Source organism: Lepus europaeus, chromosome 5, assembly GCF_033115175.1.
Source record: "Lepus europaeus isolate LE1 chromosome 5, mLepTim1.pri, whole genome shotgun sequence".
Lineage (NCBI taxonomy): Eukaryota > Metazoa > Chordata > Mammalia > Lagomorpha > Leporidae > Lepus > Lepus europaeus.
This window is the reverse complement of record NC_084831.1, coordinates 94,970,837-94,983,745: the sequence shown is the minus strand read 5'-3', so window position 1 is coordinate 94,983,745 and position 12,909 is coordinate 94,970,837. Positions and strand designations below refer to the sequence as shown.

Sequence of the window (12,909 nt, the reverse complement as noted above, 5' to 3'; positions counted from 1 at the left end):
AAGCCAATCAAAATACCTTCTTAAAGTAAGTAGGTTTAGAAAGACCTTTCACAAAAAGGCAAATCTCAAGTTGCCTGTGGATATGGTAAAATAAGACCAGAGAAGCAAAGAAGAAAGGATTCAAAATAAAACATAGAAAAAAAGGTATGAAAAAAAGTTTTCAGAATTTATTAATTCCACCTTTTCTAAGAAAAGCTTTCTGCTTTGTACCTTTCAAATTTCAAAACTCTGAAAAATGGAGCTTTGATTTAAGGGAGAACCAAATTATTTCTGAATTATCCCAGAGACAACTTGAGATTTATATTTTTAACAATCTTTCTATAAGATTAATAAATTTATTATAAACTTTCAATTACCTACTTTTAGAGCCAATTCTAGCTTCATGTAATTCTAATTAAACTATTTAAAAAATACCTGTCTTTTTCTCCATGGACTTCTGAAGCTTTCTGCTTCCTACCTGTATGAAGCATTGGGGAAACATTTTATTTTTCTATAATGTATATTTGGCTTAGTTAAAGTCATTAGAGACAACTTTAACTATATGTTCAAAATAATTCAAATGATGCCAAAAGCAGTTAATCACTCTGGTCCTGAAACAATGTAAGGGAGCATCAAAACTACTGCATTTTCTAAGCTTCGTATGTCAACTTCTAGATAACATGGTTTTCAGTGTAAAAATACTTTTAAAGAGAACAAAACTCTTTAAGTGGAATCTATCCAGTTATTCTGAAGTTTGTCCTATCAAATACATGCTAACATGGCATGTACTTTGATACTCAACAATAACACATATTTCTACTTTCTAACAAAATAAATTAATATATTATTTGTCAAAGATTAACTTTTTTTCCTAGAGAAAATTCATTTAATTTAAATAATTTGTAGCTAGCTATTTCAAATAATTTGTACCCAGTTTTCAATAACCTATATTTAGAAGTTTGTGTTTATTTTTATTTACCATTTTTGAAGATAGTTTATTTATTTGAAAGGCAGAGTGCCAGAGAAAGGAGGAGACAGAGATCTTCCTTGTCAGTGGCAGGGGCCCAAGCATTTGGGCCATCTTATGCTGCTTTCCAAGGAGCATTAATAGGGAGCTGGATCACAAGCAAAGTAGCCAAGCCTTGAATTGGTACTCAGATACAATATGCCAGCACTGCAAGCAGAAGCTCAACACATTATGCTATAATGCTTTCCTCTAAGCTTAGGAATTTATGTAATAAATCAGCAGAGTTACTATCTTTAAAAATAGAAAGCATTTCCTTTTAATCTTCCCTTTTATTTCTATAGTTAATACTTGATTGAAAGTGTTTTGACCTTGAGTTCCACTAGATTTCAAGATTCCAAACAAGAATGTCTTCATGGCCCATGTCCTTGTACCCCTGCTACCCATGAAGACCACAGCAGAGTTTCTGGCTCCTGGCTAAAGTCTGACCTCGAGCTGTTTGTTGTGGCCATCTGGGGAAAGAACTAAAGGACGGAAGAAATCCCTACCAACACCCTCTCACCCCATCTTTGTCTCTCCTTTCTCTGTCATTCTGCCTTTCAAATAAATAAGCTTTTTTTTTTTTAAGCATGTTTTTCAGGTATGTTCTTGTTCTTAATTCCTAGCCTACTGGGCATGCTCCATAAATTTTTATAAATTATTGGACTCAAGTGATTCAGTAGTTTTAATATATTTTCACAATGTAGTCATAAGTTTAAATTGAAAAACTTGTGCAAACTAGACACACTTGCCTTTACAAATCACTGTTTACTTGAAAAGAGTGAGTCTTGGAATTAGAACATGCAATTCATGAAGGTGTTGTTGCTGAATTAAGTATGATGCTGTTAGCAGACTTCAGACAGAGCAAAAAATGATGCAAAGATATATTGACATCTAAATAAGCATGTATGTATACATCATCCCCCTATATGGTAACTGGATATATAATACTTTCATGCTGGCTCTTCCATTTCAAAAAAAAAAAGTATGACATGACACAAAGATGATTTTTATATAAAGAAATACTGAAAAGTCCTTACTTATTCCTATTTCCCTGCTAGTACTTCTTCTGAGAGTCAGTCTTTTATTATGATCAACTTGAATTGGGAGTTTACAAAGCTTAGCTTATCCAGTTTCATGTTGATGTACTGACACCAGCACTTTACTACCACTGCTACTTATAACTACAGCAACTATTCATAGTTTCAGATATTTACTAGCTTTTTATACCTTAACTCTTTCCCAATAGGAAAAAAAAGAAAAGTGGTAAAATAAAAGATTGTTGAAAAAGACATTCTAATTAGATTTCTGAACATACTTGAATTGCTAATTTTCCAATTAGATTATAACTTTAGATATAATCTTTAACTGATTTGAAATAGATTTAATGATGTTTTAGTAGTTATATTCCAAGATTATTTGATAGTCACCAAAATAGTATTATCACAGAAAATTTTCTTATTTGAGCTATCAAGCTGTTTGAATTTATAGATATACAGAAGCTCTTGCTCTATACTATAAAAAAAAGCATAATTAGCATTTTTGCCTAAAATTAGCAAGTTCTCCTACAGAACTTCATTATCTCTCTTTTAGCGGTTGTCACAATATATAGCTACAATGGTTCTTTTTACAAAACTGTTTCCCAATGAGATCACAAGTTTTTCCAAGGCACGAGCCATATCTTATTCATCTTTGTATCATCAGAACCAGCAGAATATTCAACTCACATTGGATCTTCAATGACTATCTGTAAAGAATATAAGCCAATAAAAGAGTATGTGTGCTTACTAAAGAACAAACCAAAACTGGAAAGAAAGAGGAAACAATGAAGGAAAAGCAAAAAAAAAAAAAGGGGGACATGAAAGAGAATAAGAGGATGTGTGTGATCAAAAGGATACAACAGGAGAACTGCCCAGGAAAGGCGAAGGAGAATCAGTGAAAGAAGGAAAGAGGCTGGAAAAGGGAGAGCAAAAAGAAATGAGACAGTTAAAAAGGACCTGAAAGATACAGGGTAAGAGATGCAGTGAAAGAGCAGAAGGAAAGAAAGAATTAGAGAAAAAGTGTTGGGGGGGTAGGAGGATGGTAAAGTGAGGGAGAGATCACAAGCATAGACCAAAGTAATTAGAAAGAAAGAATAAGAGAACAGAGGAGGAAGTTTAGGAAAGGTTGAGAGAGAAGAGGAGTATGAGGATAGTAACAAAGTGAGAGATGAATAGAAAATAAGACAGATGAAGCGACAACATATGAAAGAGCACCCACAAGAGAAAGGGATAACCGAGGAAGAGTAGAGAGGAAAAGAAGTAACAAGTTAACAGGAAGAAGAGGAAACCAGGAAAAAGAAGGGATAGGGGAGAGGATAATATTCCTGAACTCTGTTTATACATGCTACAATGCAAAATAGTCTACGGGCTCAAAAGAGTAAAGAGGCAAATAAATGAAATAGTGGAAAACCCATTATTTCCATCAATCAAAGGTGGCAAAAAGCAAACTCTGCTTAGTCCCTTTAGTATAAAAATACTTTCCAAATATTTGATTAATTGTTCAAATCAGCTAGTCTAAGGGAATAAGTATTTGATATAAAGAAGAGCTGAATTGGATGAGTAATTTAAAATCATATTATATAAAATCATAACTAAATACCAAAGTATTCCTTCAAGAAGAAAAATATGGTAATTTTTATATAATGAAATTTTTGCTCTCAAAAAAAAAAAAACACACACACACACAAGGTAAAGAATTGAGAAATTTCCCTATATGGGAACAATTTCACCAAATGTTTTTTGTAAAATCAAGATGCCCCACCAATTAGGCAAAAAGCAGTAGGTGCAACTAAAAGCACACACCATGCAGCCCCATTTAAAATGTTCAAGAAGAGCCAAACTACCCCATGAAGTTACGAAGGCGGTTATCCTTGGGGAGGTGAGTGGGAAGGAACTAGAAGAGGCATGAGAAAAGTTTCAGAGTTTGAATTATACAAGCATATTCAATTTTTAAAACTTCGGTAAGCTTATTATTTGTGTTATTTTTGTGTATATCTTATACTTCAATAAAAAGATTTTTTGAAGTCTTACCCGTAAGAGAAAGCATCATTATCTCTCCATTTTGAAATAACCGAAGCTGCCAATCCAGCTAAAATGGCAGTGCTATCGAAAAACATGTGAAAAGAGTCGGAAATCAAGCCTAAGCTGGAAAAGAACAAACACATTGGCACATTATAATTAAACCTAAATAGGAATCCTTGTCTAAAATTCTAACATTCAGTCGCTGTTCATCAAGAATTATCCTTCTAAAGAAACAACCTTTAGATATGACAAATAGAAAGATATCAAGGATAATTTTTAAACTTTTAGAAAGGAAACCCTTGAATACTTGTAAAAGGAAAATCCCAAATGCTGCTGAGAGGGGTAAAAATAAAAACCATCTGCTATGGGCAAAGGGTAGGAATCTGCCCAAGCCCTGCTCATTAGCAGAAGTTAGCTACCACTAAAAAAAGAGTCAGAAAAAACCGCTTTTTGCTACTGGTGGCAAGGCTGAAACCTGCTTGTTCCCAGGCTCTTTTATTTTTTTTAAAAGATTTATTTATTTGAAAGAGATACAGAGAGAAAAGGTGAAACAGAGAGATTGATCTTCCATCCGCTGGTTCACTCCCCAAATGGCCAAAATGGCCATTCCAGGAGCTTCTTCTGGGTCTCCCACATGAGTGGCAGGGGCCCAAGGACTTGGACCATCTTCTGCTGCTTTCCCAGGCACATTAGCAAGGGGCTGGATTAGAAGCAAAGCAGCAGAGACTCGAATCTATTCGAAATGGCACCCTATGTGATGCCAACACTGTAGGTGGAAGCTTACCCTTCTACGGCACAGCACAGTGCAGGCCCTGGGTCAGGCTCTTGCACTGATACAAAACCAAAGTCTGCTATTGTTGGGTGTCCAGCTCATCCCTAGATACCAGATTGTGTGTTGAGTGAGGGTGGGAACAGGGAACAAGAAGGGGAAGAGCAAACGGTTCCAGAACATCAAGAATACCGACCCTGACATTCAGGCATACCTAAGCCTGCCTATAATAGGAGAAATCTACAGTCATTCTCTTAGCAGCCTTGAATAAAGTAAATGACAACAATCTACTGCTGAGAGTACAAAAAGGCAGATGATGATGGCCCAAATACTAGGGACCTGCCACCCTTGTGGGAAACCCAGATGGAGTTCCTGGCTCCTGCCTTCAGTCTGGTCCAGGCCTCGCCGTTGCCACCATTTGGGGAATGAATTGTTGGATGGAAGATCTGTCTCTTCTGTCTCCACCTTTCTGTCACTCTGCCTTCCAAATAAATTCTTAGAGAATGAGAGAGAGAGAGAGAGAGAGAGAGAGAGAGATCCTCATGGGGTGCAGGTGTGTTGGATATGCTGAAAGCTAAGAATGGAACTAGAAAGCCTAAAAAAAAAACCTTCCAGCACTCCAAATCCCACACCAGGCACAAGGAAGTAGGGAACACTAGAAAAATCTGAAGTCTATAGCTTATTGAAAATTAATTAGCAACAACAAGACACAAGAGCACAAAACACAGCTCAAACCTAACTACTAACCAAATTGGTTAAAAAACTCCTACACTAAGAAGTAGACCAAAAAATATATATATTCATTTCTGGACATATACATCATTTAACCTCCATCTCTATTATTCTGTTAAACATAATAGCTAACACTCAATAAATATTTATAAGACATAAGAACATGGGGAACAGAAGAAAGCTCACTGTCAAGAGCTAAAGCAATCAACAGAATCAGAACCAGAAATAGTCCAAATACTAGAACCACCAGATAGGGACAAACAAGCAAAATAGAACACAGCATCCCAAACCTGTCAAAGAATATCAGACTAAATACGTGTATTTGGGGCCTCAAGAGTGGGGAAAAAAAAAAAAATGAAAGAGTTAAAAAAGTGCTTAAAAGTAAAATGTTTGAGAATTTTCTAAAATTCATGAAAGAAAACCAACCACAGATCCCAAAAGCATAATTAATCCCAAGCTAGGTGAAAAAAAAAAAAAAAAAAGAAAGAAAGAAACAGAAAAATCTTGGAAAATCAAAAGTAAAAACACAAGAATTAGATAAAAAAGAACAAAGATATAAGTTATAGAGTATTTTTCATCAGAACCTATTAAAGCCAGACTGTAAGAACATCTCTGAAGTAGTGAAAAAAAAATGCTATCAACTTAAAATTCTATGTCATACAAAATATCTCTCAAAGGCTTGGCCCAGCCCTGGCTATCTGTTTTTGATGTTGTTTTGGAGGGATGGAGGGAAGACTGACAGGTAAGGACATTCTCTCTCTCTCTCTCTCCATGTCAGCCTCTCAAATAAATTTTTAAAAATTTCAAGTGAAAATAAAATAAAGACTCCTTCAGATAACCAAGGCCGAGAGAATTAATCGCCAACAGACCTGAGTTAAATAATAAAAAAGTTCTTCAAATAAGTGTAATACCATATGGAAGCTCAGGTCTGTAAAAACAAATGAAGAGTACTGGAAATGATAAATATGTGGGTAAATATACAATATTTCTTACTTTTAATACTTTTTAAAGATAACTTAGGATAAGAAAGCTGTAAAAAAAATCAATAAACTAAAAATTGGTTCTTTGAATAGATCAACAAAATGGGTAACTTTTAGCAAAACAAACCAAAAAAAGACTCAAATTACTAAAAATTAAGAATTAAAGTGGGACTATTATTCCTGACTTTACAGAAATAAAAAGATTACAAGGAAATGTTATTAAGTGTATGCCAATAAATTAGGTAATTTAGGCAAAGTAAACCAATACCTAGAAACAATCTAGCAAACTGCCTTAAAAAATATCTGAACAGACCTGGAACAATGAAGAGGATTGAATTAGTTAAGTTTAAAACCTCCAAAAAAGAAAAAGCAGTGCTGTTTTCTCTAGTAAATTCTATCAAAAAGCTAAAAAACTAAAGACCAATCTTTTTCAAACTATTCCAGAAATAGAAGATGAGGGAATATTTTCCAAGGACAAGACTAGTATTACCTTGATACCAAAACCAAAGACATCACAAGAAAATAAACTCCAGACCAATACTTTTTGTAAATATACACACAAAAATCCTCAGCAAATGGAATGCAGCATTACTGAAAAAAAAAAAAAAAAAAAAAAAAAAAAAAAAAAAAAACCAGGATATATTGTGGCCAAATAGATCTTAACCAAGACAATATAATCTTCCTTATCAGTGGAATAAAAGACAAAAACCAAATAGTCATGCTGAAAGATGATGAAAAGCATTTGACAAACTCAAATATTCTTTCATGGTAAAGACACTCAACTCAGAACAGAAGGAATGTCAACCTGGTAAATGGAGTCCACAAAAAACCCAGATAACATCACTATCATTAACATGAAAGAATGAAATGTCTTCCCCTAAAATAAGGTATAAGGATGCCCTTCCCATTTCTCCTACTGAATATTTTACTGGAGGGTGTAGCCAGGGCAATTAATCAGGAGCAGAAATAAAAGACACCCAAATTGGTAGGGGAAAAAGAAAACCATATCTATTTGTGAATAACATGATATGGTACAGAGTCCTTGATTTACAATGAGGTCACCTCCTCTTAAATCCATTACACATTGAAAATATCATGTTGAAAATACATTTAATATTGTAATCTCCCAGACATAATAGCTTAGCTTAGCCTACCTTAAGCATATTCAGAACACTTGTTAGCCCACAGTTGAGCAAAATCACCTAACAAAAAGTCTATTATTCTGTAAAAAAGTATAGAATATCTAAAAATTCAAAGTACTATTTCAACTGAGTGTGTATTGCTTTCCTACCATTTCAAAGCTGAAAAACTTAAGGTTGAACCATCGTAAGTCAGAAACTGTGGAAAAACTTAAGTAATCTACCAAAAAACTATTAGAAGTAGTAAACAAATTTAGTAAGTTTACAGATACAAAATCAACATACCAAAATGAATTTACTCCTACACAGTATCAAAAGGTTACTACTGGGCCAGCGCCACAGCCCACTAGGCTAATCCTCCGCCTATGGTGCCAGCACCCCGGGGTTCTAGTCCCGGTTGGGGTGCCAGATTCTGTCCCAGTTGCCCCTCTTCCAGGCCAGCTCTCTGCTGTGGCCCGGGAGGGCAGTGGAGGATGGCCCAAGTGCTTGGGCCCTGCACCCGCATGGGAGACCAGGAGGAAGCACCTGGCTCCTGGCTTCGGATCAGCACAGTGCGCTGGCCGTAGCGGCCATTTAGGGGGTGAACCAACAGAAGGAAGACCTTTCTCTCTGTCTCTCTCTCTAACTCTGCCCGTCAAAAAAAAAAAAAAAAAAAAAAAAAAAAAGGATACTATCTACTATCAAGAAAATCAAAAGTAATGCAGAGAATTAAGAGAAAATATTTGCCAATGCTACATCTGGCAAGTGACCTGTATCTTAATATATGAAGAAGTTTGAAAACTCAAGAAAAGAAAAAAAAAAAACAATATTAAAAATGGACATGGGGGTTCGGCGCTGTAGCATAGCGGGTAAAGCCACCAAGTGCAGTGTAGGCATCCCTAATGGGTGTTGGGTGTTGGTTCGAGATCTGGCTGCTCTACTTCTGATCCAACTCTCTGCTGTTGCCTAGGAAAGCAGTAGAAGATAGCCCAGGTCCTTGGGTCCCTGCACCCATATGGGAGTTCTGGAAGAATCTCCCAATTGGGGAGTGAACCAGCAGATGGAAGACCTTTCTCTCTCTGCCTCTACTTCTCTCTCTGTTTAACTCTGACTTTCAAATAAATAAATAAATCTTTAAGAAAAAAACGGACATAAGATTTGAGTTGACACTTCACAAAAAAGACATATAAAAGGACAATAAGTACATGGAAAGATATTCAACATCATTACAGGGAAATGTAAATGAAAACCATGATAAAGAATTTCACACCTCCTAGGAAGGCTATAAAAAATAAATAGCAAGCGTTGGTGAATATAGACAACTTAACCCTCACACAGTGCTGGAATGTTAATGACAACAGAATTAAATGGAACATAAATTCATATACAACATGGATGAACTTCAAAAACATTATGCTAAGTGAAAGATATCAAAGGATTACAAACTGTCCAAATTATACAGAATATCCACAATAGGCAAATCCTTAGACAGATATCAAAATCAAACAAAGCTATCATAAGAAAATAAAAGAAAATCTTGATAGAGGACTAATATAGTAAAATACTGGTAAAATTTGCTTTGAGAAAACCATCGTTGTATTCTGGTAAAACAATATAGCTGTATTGACTTTATAGAATTTTATAACTAAATTTCAAAGTCAATTTCAGGAGGTGGGCAGTTAAGATGCTACTTGGGACACCTGCATCTGGTATTGCAGTGCCTAGATTCAAATCCCAGCTGCACTCCCAATTCTAGCCTCCTGTTAATGTGCATCCAGCAATGATGGCTCAAGTACTCGGGTCTCTGATTTCCATGTGAGAGATCTGGATTGTGTTCCTGGCTTGTGGCCGGACCGAACCTGATCCGAAGCCATGAGCTTCTTCTGGGTCTCCCACATGGGTGCAGGGGCCCAAACACTTGGGCCATCTTCGGCTTTCCCAGGACATAGCACAGAGTTGGATTGGAAGATGAGCAACCAGGACACAAACCGGCGCCCATTTGGGATGCCAGCACTGCAGGCGGAGGTGTAGTCCACTGCACCACAGCACTGGCTCCTACTCCTAGTTTTTTGCTCACCTATCATATATTAAAATATGTAACACTCATAAGGAATTTCAATGTTATTACTCATCTTCAATATAAGTATATGTTTTTAGTATGAATGATGGAACAATATGATATAAATTTCCTTTAAATATAGTGTAGAGAATATTTAAGGTTATGTGATTTACATATCAAATGTAACTTTGCTAAATCACAATAAAGAAAAATTAGTAGTTAAAATCAGCATACTTGTTTTAGAGTTCTCTTTTAGCACTACTAGTTTCTCTAAAATGTATCTCTAAACTTTTTAAGAACGACCACATTCTAAAGATATTTTATTAAGAAAAATTTCTTGAGATGTAAAGGAAAAACCTGAACATTGAAGCAAAACAGAATAGATGTGAACAGAACATATGGCAAAAGAATCTTTTAAAAAGGATTTTATTTAAAGTCTACTGGAGGGGCCGGCACCGTGGCTCACTTGGTTAATCCTCTGCCTGCGGCACCGGCATCCCATATGGGCACCGGGTTCTAGTCCTGGTTGCTCCTCTTCTAGTCCAGCTCTCTGCTGTGGCCCGGAAGGCAGTGGAGGATGGCCCAAGTGCTTGGCCCTGCACCCGCATTGGAGACCAGGAGGAAGCACCTGGCTCCTGGTTTCGGATCAGCACAGCTCCAGCCATAGCGGCCATTTGGGGGGTAAACCATCAGAAGAAAGACCTTTCTTTCTCTCTCTCTCTCACTGTCTAACTCTGTCATATAAGTAAAATAAAATAAAGTCTACTGGAAGCAAAAACAAAGAGGAGGAAAAATACCTATAAAAAGGAAGACTTAATAGAAAAATCAACCCAAACACTATGTGTAAGTCTTACTTGGATTCTGATCTGTAAAATCAAATGTAACAATAACCTATGAGACAATGAGGAACATTTGAAAACTCATTTGACATTTGATATTAATGAATCATTAATTTTCACAGGTGATAATATGTTAAGGGGGCTCTGATAGTTTAGGTAATCAAATTGAAGTAGTTATGGAAGAAAGTATATCTCCTATGTGTTTTAGAACAATCCAGTGGATAAATAGAAATAATAGATGGAATGAAATAGGTCACATATTAATGAATATTAAAGTTGGGAGATGGGTACATGAGGTTCATTAAGCTCTACTTTTATATATGTTTAAAACTTCCCATTATAAATTATTTTTAAAGAAATCAACTGGTCTACTGGTAATGAAACTAAAGAATATTTATTAAACATCAATTCAAAATTGAAGATAAGGGATTACTGTAATTCATAAACCCCTTACAGCTGCTTTTCATGAAGTGGAAAGAGGAAAAAGAACACTAACTATCAGCTTACTAGAAATTAGAAAGCCCTTAAAATCCAACATGAGCAAAATCAATAATAAATTGCAGTCAAATAATCCAAAACTCTACTACATTCCATTTATAATCTTACTTTAAAAAAAATTCCAAAATAGAACACTTACCTTCTAAGTTTTCAAGATCAAAAATAAAACTATAGGAAAGCAAAAGGTATCACCATAATGTGGGAAATAATGCAGACTTTTGGGAGAAAAAAAGACTACCATTTATAAAAAATTTAATAGAAGAATGTTATTAGTGGAAGCATTTTTCTTTACCAAAGGATTACTTTACAAACATTGGCTATGACGTTTCCTATAGACACCAAACTCTATAAATGTCTGGCATTGCCTGAAACATTTCTTGAACAAACATTTGCTTTGATCATACAAAGACAATTACATTTAGAGTTACCTGAGTTATTTCTACATCTAACTGAAAAGTGAGTACAACAGCTTTGGTTCAAAAATACAACTGAAATTTAAAATTTTAACAGGCCATGATATAAAAAATAAAGAACATAGTAACAAACAAAGTATATTGAGATACTAGAAAAAATCATAGTGTGGTGGAAAATAAAAACACGGATGACAGGTGTTACAGGTTCTGCTGCTACTTTGGGAAGTAAAAAGCCATGGGACTGAAATTTCCGCCTATAAAGGCATTAGATCAGTTTATCTCTTTCTGCAGGCTACTTATTCAGCCTATAATATCTACATATTCCCTTTCTTCCTTAGGAAAGAATCCTTGACTTTCAACAGAATTCATTGCATGGCTGCCTGGAATAAAGCACACTTGCAACTAGGTACAACCATGTGCAACAGTTACGTGAAAGTATTGTGTGTGGGCAGCAGATCAAAGACAATGAGCACACCCTCTGCCTCTTCTTCCCTGCACTCTAGACATTCTGCACATCCAGGCATGGCTGAAACTTAACACCCGGTTTTGAAGTAAAGTTTACAGTGTTTATAGAACAATTATTTTGGATTTTTTATAGCTTGAAAACAAACTTAATCCCAGATGGTACAAAACCACATTTTTATATTATACTCCCATTACCTTGAGAATAAACAGTAATTCAACAATAAGTAACTGAAAGAAAAAACAGAAGGAAAATCACTCTAGAAAGAAAAACTACATATATAACATTCCTACCATTTTCCTTCTGACTTCTGAGAATGCGAGAAAGGAGTTTAATGTTATTTTGGTTTTTCCTAACAGAGGTAGCTGGCACATTCATCATAGGCCATTTAATTTCAGATTAATTTCAAGCATTCATTATTTCCTCAGTCTTTCATTCAGCAAATATGTATTAAGCATCTACTATGTGTTGTGTACTAAGGTGTCTGAATAAGACAGAAAAGACCCCTACTTTAATAAAGCTACATTCTAGTAGTAAAATAAAAGGTATTGGGTATTTAATGGGGGAAACATTCACAGAGGTTAGCTATTCTTCTACCAAAGATAACTTCTCAGCATCAAAAATATAAACTTATAAATGTTCTTTCTTTAAAATGAGGGCTTGCACAAGAACCAGAATAATTTAATATTTGTTGCAGCTAAATCAATGTTTCTATGTACCTTTATTTGTTTTAACCCTTTATGGGAAAAATTTCCATTTCATTTACTCAGCAACTGGAATCTTCTGAAGTTGAACACAGAAATTACTATGACAATCCAAACTGTTTTGGTGAGAAATTTATTTAAGGAACTCTAAAGCTAATTGAATTTATAGGAACAGAGATAATGCAGTCATAAATAGAAATTATTGATCAGTCAACAAAAGGAAATAAAAATTGGGGAATCTAAAACATAGGAAGGCTGATCATGAAAAGAATGGAGTATTTTCTAAATCT

General features: G+C 35.2%; 1 protein-coding gene across 1 annotated transcript in view; it reads right to left on the bottom strand.

Annotated features, from left to right (window-relative positions):
• SLC30A7 (solute carrier family 30 member 7) overlaps positions 1-12,909 on the bottom strand; it is a 92,642-nt gene that overhangs the window by 77,141 nt on the left and 2,592 nt on the right. The window contains exon 3 of the mRNA XM_062191839.1: positions 4,054-4,167. Coding sequence (XP_062047823.1) covers positions 4,054-4,167 — 114 coding nt within the window. The remainder of the gene's footprint in view (positions 1-4,053; positions 4,168-12,909) is intronic.